The following is a 15,220-nucleotide window of genomic DNA, read 5'->3' on the forward strand; positions in this document are numbered from 1 at the left end:
TCAGAGTTATCCAGTCTAGTGTGGACGTAGCCTAAGATAGATTATTGCAAGTGTGCTGAGAATCCAGGCCAAATGGCGAGTCTTCATTTATGATATAAAGAAGATTCATTAAATCCTTAGATCCTGTAAGTCATTAAAGTACAAAAGTATAATTTGTTTTATATGTTAGCACCAGGCAGGTGAGAAACATGACGGCCCACAGGGTCTTCACTACAATTTATGACCTTCAGTGTATCCATCTTGTTTATGCTGCTGAGTTATGCACTAAGTATATTGTTAATTAAAGGTAGGTGCAGGGTGTTAACAACTCAGATATTTTAACCCTTCAGAAACTTCTTCCACAATTAAGTCACATAGCCTTGTGTTAAGTAGTAAGCTAGAGTGCAGTACCACGTAGTCTTGTGTTTACTGCAGTAGGCTAAGGGGCAGCACCACGATTCTGTGCGGATCTAGGCATTAAGCAATACAGACGCATAATTCTATAGTCTTGCAAAGGTGTTTACCCAACCCAGCTGGCCAGAATCCTCCTTATACATGTAGAGAATATGGTTACGAAGACATAAGAGATGCTTGCCTTCATTAACTGGGGCATAGAGTAGACCAGAGATGAATGGAACAACAAAATGGACTCACTGGGACTGAGACTGAACACACAGAAAGAGATGAGAAACTGCTGCATTCTGGTTTTCACCGAAATGTGGCTAAACAACAACATGCCTGACTTGGCGTTTCGACTTGACTAGGTGACTCTGTTCCACGCAGACAGAATCTCCCTGTCAGGGAAATCCAAGGGAGGTGGAATCTGTGTGTACATTAACAAAGATTGATGCACAAACTCATCTGTAATTAGCTGTCACTGTTCTTGTGAAATCGAGCATCTTACAATGACATGGCGGTCACATTACCTGCTCAGGGAGTTTACTTACTTACTCACTCTTCCTTCAGTTAGTCCTGACGAAGGGTCTCGGCCTGAAACGTCGACTGCACCTCTTCCTGTAGATGCTGCTTGGCCTGCTGCGTTCACCAGCAACTTTGATGTATGTTGCAGGGAGTTTACTGTTGTGTTCATCACCCGAGCATGAATACATTTTCCCGAGCATGAATGCCAAGGACACACTAGGAGAGCTTTACGGTATCATCAGCTGTCTACAGAACAGGCATCTCAACGGTCCCTTCATAATTGTTGGAGACTTGAATCATGTTAACCTGTAGGACATTTTACCCAAATTCCACCAACACATCGCCATGGCTACTAGGGAAACAAACAGATTGGACAATGTTTATACAAACAGACATACTTACAAAGCCATCCCACGCCCTCATCTGAACCTGTCTCCATAATGTTAATCCCAGCATAGTGACCACTGCTGAAAATGGAGAAACCAGTCAAGAGGACCATCACAGTATGGTCTAATGAGGCAATCCCTATGCTTCAGGACTGTTTTGTATGGACTGACTGGCAGATGTTCATGAAGGCCGCCACAAACATAGGAGACACAGACCAGTGCTTTATCTGTCATTGACTGGATCAGTAAGTGTGTAGACAATGTTGGTACCTCAAGAACAGTCATCTCACAGCCCACCCAGAAGCCCTGGCTGAATGCAGAGGAGCACTCCCTACTAAAATCCTGCGATGCTGCCTTCAAGTCTGGTGATGGACCAGCTCTCCGCAGCCAGCAGAAACTTCATCTTGGGCATCAAGAGGGCAAAGACAGCCTATACTCAAAAAATTCAGGAACACCTGTCTAGTAACAATCCCTGGCATGTGTGGCTGGGCATGAAGGGCAATACTGACTACACAAAGTAAAAACTGCAGCGACTGTACCAGTGATGCCTCTCCCTGAAACTCTAAACAACTTTTATGCACGCATTGAAGAAAGCAACATCACAAGGGCCACGAAAGCTTCCTCTCTCCCAGGTGAGCAGCCACTGTCTGTAACAGCAGCAGACGTGAGAAGGACTCTGCAGAGTATCAACCCCCATAAGGTGGCTGGGCCAGACAACATCCCAGGCTGAGTACTCAGGCAATGTGCACACCATCTCACAGACATCTTCAATATATCACTTATCCAAGCTGCTGTCCCTGTAAGCTTAAAATCAGCCACCGTCATCCCTGTATCAAAGAACTCTACACCTGCAGATCTAAATGACTTAACACCCAGTGGCACTGACGCCGATCATCATGAAGTGCTTTGAATGGCCGGTAATGGTAATTATCAAAAACTGTATTCCTGCCACATTGGACTCTCACTAATGTGTTCACCGACAGAACCACTCTACAACAGATGCCATAGCATCGGTCATGTACCTGGTCCCTGACACACCTAGAAAACAAGGACACTTGCGTCAGAATGCTGTTTCTGGATTTCATTTTGGCATCTAACACTACTCTCCCATAGACCTTGGTGAACTAACTCCTACTCCTCGGTCTAAATGCACCACTGTGCAACTGGGTATTGGACTTCCTAACCGATAGACCTCAGGTAGTCAGGATGCACAACCACTCCTCCCTCCCCATCACCCTCAACATAGGTGCCCCTAGGGCTGTGTGCTGAGGCCGTTGCTGTACAGTCTGCTCGCACGTGATTGCATGGCCATACACCCAACCAACCACATGGTTGTATTTGCCAACGACATGACAGTGGTGGGGCTCATCACTGCCAATGATGAGATAGTCTACAGAGAGGACATGGAAGAGCTCGAGGCCTGTAGCCTTGCAAATAACCTCTTCCTCAAAGCCAACAAGACAAATGAGATGGTCATTGGCTTCAGGACAACTCGCACCACTCGCATCCTCTTTACATCAGCGGCATCGCAGTGGAAACTATGAACAATTTCTTCAAATTCCTGGGAGTGCTCATCTCACACCACCTCTCATGGTCCCAGAGCACATTATACCCGATCAGGAAAGCTCGCCAATGCCTCTACTTTCTAAGGAGGCTGAAGAGAGCTGGACTTCCCACATCCATACTCACGTCCTTCTACAGATGTGCAGTGGAGACCATCCTAAAAGCTGCCTCACTGTAAGGTGCAGAGACTATCTTATGTATTTATATGTATTGCTTTTTATTATTATTGTGTTTTGTGTTTTTTTTTGTGCTGCATGGGATCCAGAATAACCATTATTTTGTTCCCCTTTGCACTTATGTACTGGAAATGGCATTAAACAATCTGGAATCTTTATAAAACATTGGTAGATGTAGCCACAATGCTGAGCACTACACTATAGAAAGGATGAAATTCACCAGGATGTTGCTTGAGATGGAGTGTTTCAGTTATCAGGCAAATGTAGAAAGACTGGGTTTGTTTATCATGAAGTGAACAAGCCCAAAGAGGGAACCGAACTGAGCTGTACATAGAGCAGATAGTACATTTTCCCAGAGCAGAGGTCTAAAACTAAAGGTACTAGGTTTAAAGTATGAGCAAGAGATTTAGACAGAATTTGAGGAAGATATTTTCTTATCCAGAGGATAGTTGGAGCCTGGAGAACACTCCGTTATGGTATAGTGGACGCAGACACTTGAAACATTAATAATCATCTCCATGAACCTCCATGTATACTGGATTTCAGATATTCCTGAGATTATGCTTTATTTGTGCAACATTCAGTTCCTCTTCAAAATCAAAGTAATGGCTTAACAGTAGATAGGCTAATTACCCCTGTCAAAATAAATAAAGTAGCGTCTGCCTGCCAAAGTTGCCAAAATCCAGCATCTACTGCCTGTTTCAATGTCTAATGTTTGGAATACAAACCTCCAAAATGTTAAGTAGTATTTGTGATTGAGGGTGACTCAAACCTTTCTCGATCTTTATGGTCAGAACTGTTTCCTTTAACAATGTAAAAGCAATACTTCTATCTGTGGTTGGTCCTGGTACTCTGTGTCATTTTGACATCAGTCCTTAGCATACATTTGAGTTGTAAAAGACTTTGGTTATTTTTGTCTCCTACTATCAGACTCATAGTAGCACTGGGGGCATTTTTACAGTCTTGCTGCTCTCTGAGCTCAATTTCCTTGTGGTTGCACACTTCTTGTTGGTCAGTGTGACAAGCATCTTTCCTGGCTAAAATAACACACAAGTAATGAGCGGCGCTAATACCTGCATTATGTGTCATTTAATCTTTCCTGGTCTTCTATATCGTAGAAGTCTTGTTCTCCCTCTTCATGCCAAAAATTTAACACTTGTTTACCTCTAACTTCTCCCCATTCTGATGCAAGGTTCAAAGTAAATTTATTACCAACGTACGTACATGTTCGTGGTCATCTGCTGTAACCCATCCATTTCAAGATTTTTTGTGTTGTGCATTCAGAGATGCTCTTCTGCACACTACTGTTGTAACAGGTGGTTATTTGAGTTGCAGTCGCCTTCCTATCAGCTTGAACCAGTCTGGCCATTCTCCTCTGACCGCTCTCATTAACATGGTATTTTCACTCAGAATTACTGCTCACTAGAATTTTTTTTTTGTTTATCGCACCATATTCTGTGAAGTCTGGAGACTGTGGTGTATGAAAATCCCAGGAGGATAACAGTTTCTGAGATGCTCAAATCACCCCACCTGGCACTATCATGGCCAAAGTTACTTTGATCACATTTCCCCATTTTGATGTTTGGTCTGAACAACTGAACCTCTTGACCATGTCTGCATGCTTTTATACATTTAGTTGCTAACACATGGTTAGCTGATTAGATGTTGGTACTAACGAGCAGTTGTACCTAATAAAGTGGCCACTGAATGTATTTCACCATGTACTACCCTGAGATTCATTTTCTTACGGGCATCAACATTCGCAATGGAATAAAGAAATACAAATCAGTGAAAAAAGTACGCACAAACAAGTAGACAAACAATCTATGTGCAAAAGAAGATACAGAAAGTATAATAACAAGTAAATAATACTAAGAACATGAATTGCAGAGTCATTGAAAGTATTTCAATTTGAAGCACTAACTCTGCTTGTCTCCCCACTGATGCTGCCTGATGTATTGAGTATTTTCAACATTACTATTTTTTGTTCAGATTTCTGTCATTCGCAGTTCTTCGCTTTGGAATTAATGACTGTCCAAATTAATAAGATACTTAATAAGATGGTAATATTGTTTTAACTTGATAATATACAGCGTTGCCATGTTCTGTTGTATGCCTAGACACAGTCTTCACAATAAAGCATAACAATTGAGTAGGGCTTGTACACGCCTTGATATTCAGAGCATTGTTAGCATTTGGAAGTAAATCATACTCAACCCAGGGAGCAGGAAAGGAAAAGCAAAAACAGACTTATTTTCTGCCTGGCTATTACAGTGGTATTTCGGATGAGATTCAAAATATGCCTGATACTTGTACTATCTAGTACAATTTCATATTTTTCTTTAAACTTGTGTATCTTTGTTCTCAGAAAAATCAATAAAGAAGATGTTGTAATTCTGGATTCTCTAAACTACATCAAAGGTATGGAGTGAGTCTTTAAATTGATTCAATGATGTATGGATGCCGCCTCATTGTTTTGAGAGCAGTGGTATGTTGGGTGATGCAGTAGCCCACCCATCCTATGCTTGATGGCCTGAGATTAAGGATGGAGACCAGCTGATTACTTTCTGAAGGCTGAAAGGCAAAGAGCATGTGGTAATGCAGCTCTAAATTTAAAAATCAAAATGCTGAAAATATTTGGGTCGGGCAGCAGCTGTGGAGAAAGAAACAATTCAGGACATAAAAAATGGGAGCATAATTAGGCCATTCAGCCCATTGAGTGTGCCCCTACCATCCACTGGGGACATTTATCAGCAGTGCTGCATACACAAGGCCCTTAGTATTATTAAGGATCCTGCCTATCCATCCTTTGACTTTCCACCATCAGGCAGGAGACTCCGATGCATAAAAACAAGAATGGTCGGGATCAGAAACTGTTTCTTCCTTCAGGCCATTAGGCTTCTGAACTCCCTGCTGCATCATATTCAAAGTGTCACTGGTTAATCTGTTCGGTACCTTACAATATTTAATTTGTGCACTTGAGTTTGTTTATTTATGGGTAATTCATTTGATGATTTCACCCTTCCTTTCATAAGTTATTGTGTGTTATGTGTAATGCAGTGCTTTACACCCTGGTTTGGAGAAACGTCGTTTTGTTTGATGGTATGATGGTATACTTGACTTTCCCTATCAATCTTATTTTCCTGCCTTCTCCCCATCAACTTTGACACCCTTACTAAATATCAAACTCTGCTTTAAATATACCTGATGAATTGCCTCCATAGCCATCTGTGGCAATTAATTCTACAAATTCACAAATTCCTCATCTCTGTTCTAAAGGCACATTCTCCATTCTGAGGCTATAACCTTCACGAGGTCCAAATGTTACCCTGATACAAAATGTTAACTGTGTTTCTCCATCGAATAAGAGCTAATTAGTTCACATGCGTGTCACTTGACTAGGATTTGTGATGTGTCTGTATACAGTGCCTATGAGAAGTATTCACCCCCCAACCCCCAGAAGTTTTTGACACTGATCAACAGAACGACTCTTTGGTATCAAAGTGAAAACAGATCTCTACAAAGTGATCTAAATCAATTACAAATATAAAACACAAATAATTGATTGCATACATATTTACACCCTTAAATATGATGCACCGTCATCACTGGTGTAGCCATTTTAGAAGTCACATAATTAGTTAAATGGAGATCACCTGTGTGCAGTCAAGGTGTTTCAATTGATTGTAGTAAAAATACACCCGTATCTGGAAGGTCCAACTGCTGGTGAGTCAGTATCCTGGCAAAAACTACACCGTGCAGACAAAAGAACACTCCAAACAACTCCGTGAAAAGGTTATTGAAAAGCACAAGTCAGGAGATGGATACAAGAAAATTTCCAAGTCACTGAATATTCCTTGGAGTACAGTTAGGTCAATTGTCAAGAAATGGAAAGAACATGGCACAACTGTAAATCTGCCTGGAGCAGGCCGTCCTGAAAATTGAGTGAACGTGCAAGAAGGGGACTAGTCAGGGAGGCCACCAAGAGACCTATGACAGCTCTGGAGGAGCTACAAGCTTCAGTGGCTGAGATGAAAGAGACTACACATACAACTGTTGCCCGGGTGTTTCACCAGTCACAACTTTATGGGAGAGTAGCAAAGAGAAGGCCACTGTTTGTGGGGGGAACTCCTGGCTAGAGTTTGCCAGAAGGCATGTGGGACACTCTGAAGTCAGTTGGGAAAAGGTTCTATGGTGTGATAAAACCAAAATTGAGCTTTTGGCCATCAGACTAAACACTATGTTTGGTGTAAACCAAATGCCGCACTTCATCAGAAACACACCATCCCTACCGTGAAGCATGGTTGTGAGCAGGTATGCAATCAATTATTTCGTGTTGAATAATTGTAATAAATTTAGACCAATTTGTAGAAATATGTCTTCACTTTGACACAGAAGAGTCTTTTCCGTTGATCAGTGTCAAAAGGCCAAATTACATCTATTGTGATCTAATGTTGTAAAACAATAAAACATAAAAGCTTCCGGGGGGGGGGGGGTGTGGTCGGTGAATATTTTTTATGGGCACTGTATTTTAGAATGGTGCCAATGTATTACTTGTCTGAAAAGGCTTTATTATGTATTGTATGTGTCTACTGTTCACAGCACCAAATTGTAATTTCCTGAACTATTTGCTGTACTTGAGCCATTTAATTATAAGAAGAAGGCCAACTATTTGGGGCTGTAGTAAGGAATCTGTGAGTACCTGCTGCAGCAAGCCATTAGCAATCGGCCAGAAAGTCAGAGCAGACTCTGTAAGAATCTACCTACTTGCAATGATTACTGTTTGCTGTAATGCAGTCAATGTCCTTGTAGTAGGTCATTCTGTAAGTAAATTGTGTAATATTGCAAGGTCTGAGGTCTTGGGCTTGGTTTAGTCGTAGTCTAGTTCCTTTGTTAGAAACATGTGGCTTAGGGTCCCACTCCACTAGTTACACTCAAGTCTAAGACCAGTGGAGTTCAGTGCCATGGCTTGGATGAGATAAATTATAGCAAAGTAAATTATACCAATGGGCTAAGAGTCTGTTCCTGGGCCTTCACAGGTAAAGGTAATGGGCCTGTCCCTCTTCAGTGATATATCCATGTCCAGGGAAGGAGCAATGAGCATCTCCTGGCTGGGCTTGGCGGCTGGCATGGCCTGGATTTCATCCAACCCCTCTTATCTCCTGGAGAAGTTCGGGGAAGCTGCCCAAGGTCCCTGAATAAGCAGTTGATCTATATTTGCAATGTTGTTGCAATGAAATACATCGGTCAGGAGATCAGTGAGAGTTCCTCTGCTGTTCTTTCAGATTGCTGTCATCCTTTTGTATCGATGGGACTTTTATTTCGTGTGATCTCAGTGAGTGGCTGTGCAGCTTTCTCTCTCCTGCACTAAGGTGCAGCCCGGGTTAAATAGTCTTGAACCACATGCTCTGAAGGAGCATGGACTTGGATAATTAGAGTTCTGCAGTTCTCTCCAATTGCTACTTATATTATCGTTAGGAGTGTGCTCAATCGGCAACAACTAATTCCTGTTCTCATTTGAGCTGGTGTGCCTTTTTCAGATAATAAGCTTTTCTAAGAGTGTTGCTGACTGCAGTCCATTGTGTTTAGAATGTCAGTGTGATGAGCAATTTGCATTCAGGATGCTACTAAAATGCTTAGCTCTAATTTTGTAAAATAGAGCTTAAACAAAAGAAATCTGTGGAAGGAAAAGTACTTTTCACAATTTCTGCTTTTTTTTTACCTATTCTGTTCTGAAAGATAATGTATCTGCAAAAATCCTTATATTAAATGTTAAACTGAGCTAATGGTGTCTCCTGCTGAATTGTAGGAAATGTTCAAAATGCTTTCATGGGTACTGACATCTCCGGCATAGATAACGAAGAGCTGTCATCTTTGAGAATGGCTTTGTTCTGCTGTGGATTTGTAGGTTCTCTAGGAGGCTGGTGAGGTAAATAGGGCAACTGAAGACCCCCCCCCCAGCCCACCCACACAGATAGTGGGAGGAGATGCCTGACAGATAGGCTTGTGAGGTGGTGCACTCCTAGAATTAATAAAGCGTTTCCCTGTGCCTTTTGTACATGTCTTTTGCATGTATTAAAGGTCCTAGATATGTTCTTTTGCTATCCCTGTACCCACGTGTTCTCAAAAGCAAATGGTTTAGTGTGGAGCGATGCACAGTCTGTAGAATCGTGCCAATCGGCATGGGAGCCAGGTGGGAATTGTAAAACCAAGGCTTCCCTTCCCTCCACAATTGTGAACATCAGCAGTAATTCCACGGCTTTAACTGCTGGAATGCTGCTAATCATTCCAGCCACTTCCACGTGTTGCATAGGAAGTGTTCAAATCCCCTTGGCATTTCCAGCTTGCCAGATTCCATGAATAAGTCTTGCTGTTTGGTCACCTGGGCTACAGCTCAAACCGATACCAGTGTCCGATCAAGTTCATTGTCAAGAAGGTCTGGAAGAGGATATCTTGGGGCCCCATAGAGGTCCATCACAATCGGCTGTATTACAGAGGACTGTCTTATAATTTCCAAAAGGTACACACTGAGGCAAACATCAGCTCTGAGAAGGGTACACCTTGGTCTACGGGAAACTTGTTGGTCTTTCGGTATGAGGAGATGTCTGCTAGCAAATGCTGCCACCCGGCACACTCCAGGGTGCAGAAGTCCATGCTGAGTGATGCACTGAAGCTTGGTGCAGCCACTGCAAAGGTTGTTTGGGCAAGGACTACAATCTTAGTACCTGTTACCAGTGGCACGCAGGGCCTCGTAACTGTTTTATTTGTGAATTGCTTAAAGAGGAATCATCAGTGGCGTTGATGTGTAGTAATAAGATCTATTGCTTTGACAATCCAATCAATGTAGAGGAAAACATGAACATATTATATTGTTTCTCCTGTATATTAATGAATAAAGTAAATCATCCATCAAGAGGAGTGAATATTTTAGCTAAAAAGGGGAGAGTGGTGGGTGCTGTGGGTTGCTTTTTAAGCACAGATGCACTTATTTTCAAACTCATTTACAATTTTGTTAGGATGAAGTGATTTTACCTTGCGTTCTCTGGCCCTCTCAGTAGCCTTTAATGCATGTGGGAAGCTCTTTGCCAGCTGGATACATGGAAGTAATAAGGGAGGTGTGAGACAGCAGTTGGTACAGGCGACATCTACACATGTATGTTTAAGCCTTGCGAAGAAGCTGCCAATTTAGCTTATCCGTTCTGAGGAGTCAGGTTGACAGAATCTTGCTATAAATTAGCAGCTGGGCTGATAATGGGGCTAATTAATCAAGAGGCCAGATCAGAATGACTTTTGATTTAGCATTTCTTCTTGAGATGTGAAAATATTGACTCACTGTGTCTAATTTTGTTGCGAATATGTGAATCCATCTGACTGTTCTCTTAAATATAGGTTACAGATATGAGCTGTTTTGTTTAATAAAGCATGCACAGACTCCACATTGCTTGGTAAGTAGCCATTAGATCTTTTGTAATGAAATGTGAAGGATTGCAGGTTTTGTATGTATTTTTTTACTAACACAGCTGTTAGCTCAGTTTGGTTTTAATCTGAGACCCTCATAAATTCTCGCCACTTTTCTGGGCCTCTTACTAAACCATGCACCAGGCTACCTTCGTGCACAAATGTTAATCGCAAATAACTGCACTTAACCCCTTGTTTGTTAAATCTGAAGTATTCCTAGTATGATTTCTGGTTAAAACCAGGCTTTTTCCAATTACTTTTTCCTCATAATTGCTTTCTCTCCCCTACAAAGAGCTACTTTGCAATATCCATTTTCCCCACACACGTAGTCTGAAGTTGAATTTGATTCCTTTTGTGTCCTCCAGACATGCCAAAATGATTAACAGGCAGTAACTTGCTTTTCCATTATGAGGTTTACTTATTGTTGTGCAGATACATTGGCAGCAGTTTGTGTATAGCAAGCTCCAGCAACCAGCGTTGACCTGCTTTGCTTGTGTTATAGAGTCATGGCACACGACAGCACAGATACAGGCCCCTCGGCCCATCTACACTGTGCCAGACTATTATTTTGCCTCATCCCGTCAACCTGCACCAAGAACATAGTATCCTCCCATCCATGTACCTACTCATTTTTCTCTTGAATGTTGAAATCGAATTTGCATCCACCACTTATGCTTGCAGCTCCTTCCATGCCCTCTGAATGAAGATGTTTCCCTTAAACATTTCACCTTTCACCCTTAACCTTTGATGTCTAGTTCTAGTCTCGCCCATCTCAGTGGAAAAAGCCTGCTTGCATTTACCCTATCTATACCCCTCATAGTTTTGTATACCTCTATTAAATCTCCCCTAATTCTGCTATGCTCCAGGGATTAAAGTCCTAACCCGTTCAACCTTTCCCTATAACGCAGGTCCTCAAGTCCTGGTAGCGTCCTTGTTAAATTTTCTCTGCACTCTTTCAATCTTATTGATATCTTTCCTGTAGGTTCGGTGACCAGAACCTCATACAATACTCCAAATTAGGCCTCGCCAAGGTCTTCTTCAATTTCAACATAACATCCCATTTCCTGTACTCAATGTTTTTTTTGATTTATGAAAGCCAATGTGCCAGAAACTCTCTTTACAACCCTATCTACCTGTGACGTGACTTCAAAGGAATCTTGGATCTGTATTTCCAAATCCCTCGGTCCTTCCGCACTCTGCGGTGCCCTCCTGCTCATGGTGTAAGTCCTCGCAAAGTGCAACACCTTATAGTTGTCTCCATTAAATTCTATCTGCCATTTTCAGTCCATTTTTCCAGCCGGTCCAGATCCCACTGCAAGCTTTGATAATCCTCCTTTCTGTCCACTACACCCCTAATCTTGGTGTCATCCACTAACTTCCTGATCAAATTTACCACATTATCATTCAGTTTGTTGATATAGGATGAATGTTGGCCAGGGGACTGAAGAACTCTGACTATTTTCATAGGAATTATTCATCTCTAAGAAGCAGGGGAAACATTGATCACCTCACCTCAAAGGCTAATCCTCTAACAGTGAGTGTTTTGAAAGTTCTGACCAGACCAATTGATCAAATTATGGAGTTAGGATCTTACCTGTGACATTTGTTCTGGTGACAAACAAGAGGAAATCTACAGCTGCTGGAAATCCAAGCAACACAAAATGCTGTAGGAACCCAGCAGGCCAGGCAGCAACTATAGAAAAGAGTAAACAGTCGACATTTTGGGCTGAAGCATCGATGGTTTACTCTTTTCCATAGTTGCTGCCTAGTCTGCTGAGTTCCTCCAGCGTCTTGTGTGTGACATTTAGCCTGGTGGTTAGACGTGAGTCATTAATAACTGTTCAGACATTTTGACTGTCCAGTCATTCACATGGGCATTAGGTGAGTTTTTGGAAGTCTCCATAAACCTGTGGAAGTGTGTCCATTCATTTCCAACTTGTAAGAGAATTTGGGAGTAAGTAGTACAGATAATACAGTATAAAAGGAGCTGTTTCATACTTAAGGGTGTTATTCCTTTTGATGTGTTGGGATGAAGACTACTAGACAGCTAATTTGTACACAGAAAGATTTTGAACACCAATGTAAGGTAAATTAGTTTGAAGTGAATGATTGCATGGCAACACAATGCAAGGAAAAATCTGGATGCTTAATCTTTTCATTGCAAATTCCTGGCACGACCAGTCATGTCAGTTCCTCTCCTCCCCTTATTCATCCCAGCTTTCCTCTCCTCCCCTTATTCATCCCAGCTTTCCTCTCTCTAAACTGCATTCAATCATGCTCCTCCCTAACATTATCATTAAAACTGTTGGTAAAGACACTGTGACTCCTGTGTGGATAGAGCTGTGTTGTTTGCTGAATGGAACACCAGTGCTCTGTCCCCTTCTGTCTCTCCCTGAACCATGCACTTGCACTGAACATTGACTAGTTTTGCCGATCATCATCTTGACTTCCAATCCCAGTGTTTCCCTAATCTGTCAGAGACTTCCACCACCTCCTACTTAACATCAACAAACAGGCCAGAATTAGCAAAGGTAGACATCACAGTTGGTATGGATGAGTTGGGTCAAAGAGTCTTTCTGTGCTGTACAGCTCTGTGTGACCGTGGATTTAACAGTTGCCTGTAGGTCTCCATCCCTTGTTGGAACAACCCGCTTTTCCTATCCACCACGGACTACCTGGCCAAATCTGCTTTGTACTTAACAATCCCCAAGTTCTTGAGATGACTTCTGTTTTTATGTTGAGATGTGATCTTTTATGTCTTTGTTGCTGTTATTTGCAGATTCACTGTGAGACTGCAGTTGATGTCTGTTCATCATGGAACCAAAGCAGAGAGCAGGAGCAACAATACTCCCAGACAATGTAAGCTCATTGGTGCCCTCTACAGTCCCTCTTAGTTTTAGCGTTATGTGGGCAGCATCCAGCCTGATAACTTCCCAACAACCGGCTCATTGATGGTCCAGCTAGGGAACTACTGCATTTGACTCATTGCGTGTGCAGTGTCAGTTCTATGCTGTTTCATTTTGTTGAAACTTCAAGTAGTTCTGGGGTAAGGTTTCACTGGCTCTTTATTGTGGTTAGTCATTATGTTTGTTCTAGCGGTGACGCCTGCTTATTGGGTGATGGGCTCTGGAGGCACTGATCCTGATCTGCGTCCCAGAGCCTTGGTGCCAAACTGGGGCAAGGCTGTTTAAAGGAGGCCATTGAAGGTTTGAACCGTACTTGGGCCTAGGAATTTTCTTACAGGCACAAGTAGCTGGCCTCAAACTTGTTCCACCATTCAGTAAGATCTTGGCTGATCTGTAATCAAACTCCATATACCTGCCTTTTTATTATATCCCTTTAAACTAATTTAGGTGCCAGGACAGATTGTCGGGGGTGGAGGTGAGGGACAGTGTTCAGCTCACTGCTCCACAAGGTTTACTAATCTCTGCTGAACTGAAGCTCTAGCCTATGACGAACAGGCTCCTGGTCCAGCTGCAGTGATGACTGGCTTCATGGCTGTGGACTCCCTTTCAGAAATTTCAGTTCTGAATGTTATTTGCTTGCTTTTATTGTTTGCACGATTTGTTTTATTTCTGCACATTGGGTGTTTGGTGGTCCTTTTTTAATGAGTCTATTAGGTTTCTTTGTTTTGTGGCTGCCAGCAAGGAGACGAATCTCAAGGTTGAATATAGTTATACGTACTTTCATAATAGTTATACTTTGAACTTTATACCTTTTTGATAGATTTTGTTTATTGTAAAGTTAGAAGCAGACACCAACCATTAATTATAAAAGTGTTTTCTTATGATATTGCCAGTTTAACCAGATCTAATGAACTATGTTCCAAATTTGACAGTGGGAGACATTCTGTTGGCTCCAATGACATTTGACCAATCACCATCATGTTATCTGTTTTTCACCAACCCTGACTTTTAGACGTTATCACTTGTGCATAGCCAAGGCAGTTCTACAGCACTCTGGTGTAGCAAACTTGGTAAACAGGGAAGGAAGGCGGAGACAAGGATCGAAGAACCAAAAGTGTTTAGTTTTGCTTGCTACACTTTGCCTGAACGTTATGTAACTATATTTAAAATGAAGATATAATCTCATAAACCCTTGGATGTTTTTTGTTTAAGTAATGGGTTAAAATGTCCTGGGTATGACTCTAAACTGCAACTGGTGATGAGGCTCTGACAGGGGACTTTCAGAGCTTTGGGGAAAGTGGAGTTACTCATTAGTCATTCATTGCTCCCAGGGCCGCTCTGACCAGGAGCGGTAGCACCTACAAGGGTTCCCGCTCAGGATACGAGCGAAGGCTGACGGCAGCTTCAGTAACTGAACTTATGACAGAGAAGGCGGATGAGCTGGAACCTCAAATGTCAATGGCTATAGTACAGGCGGATAAACATTTGGGAAGAGAAATGGTGATTTCTTTAGTTCGCCCAACAGAAGACAATAGCAAACCACCGTTGCTAGATACTAGGTTTCCTGGAATCTATTTGCTAAGAAAACCATGGTCAAATTCACAAAATGTATAGCACACAACAGCATCAAGAGGATCTTCAAGACAATTCTGAAGATGCTTCACTCAGTAGGGTTGATTTTGGGCAGCAGGGGATTCTCTCTCCCCCCCTCTCCCCCCTCGTTTTACGGCGGTTGGCACCCAGCTTAATGCTGCATTACCGCCACCTTCTGCTCCACAGTGTGCAGTACACTTGCATTCTAAATCCCTTCACCCAGTCACACACCCACACA

The 15,220-nt window shown here is 42.3% G+C and overlaps 1 protein-coding gene across 2 annotated transcripts in view; it reads left to right on the plus strand.

Annotated features, from left to right (window-relative positions):
• si:dkey-24l11.2 (uncharacterized protein LOC100034462 homolog) overlaps nucleotides 1-15,220 on the plus strand; it is a 102,043-nt gene that overhangs the window by 10,975 nt on the left and 75,848 nt on the right. For both annotated transcript variants that reach the window (XM_063070878.1, XM_063070879.1), the window contains exons 3-5: nucleotides 5,394-5,446; nucleotides 10,415-10,470; nucleotides 13,263-13,342. In XM_063070878.1, coding sequence (XP_062926948.1) covers nucleotides 5,394-5,446; nucleotides 10,415-10,470; nucleotides 13,263-13,342 — 189 coding nt within the window. The remainder of the gene's footprint in view (nucleotides 1-5,393; nucleotides 5,447-10,414; nucleotides 10,471-13,262; nucleotides 13,343-15,220) is intronic.

The sequence above is a fragment of the Mobula hypostoma genome, chromosome 18 (genome assembly GCF_963921235.1).
Source record: "Mobula hypostoma chromosome 18, sMobHyp1.1, whole genome shotgun sequence".
In the NCBI taxonomy this organism is placed as follows: domain Eukaryota; kingdom Metazoa; phylum Chordata; class Chondrichthyes; order Myliobatiformes; family Myliobatidae; genus Mobula; species Mobula hypostoma.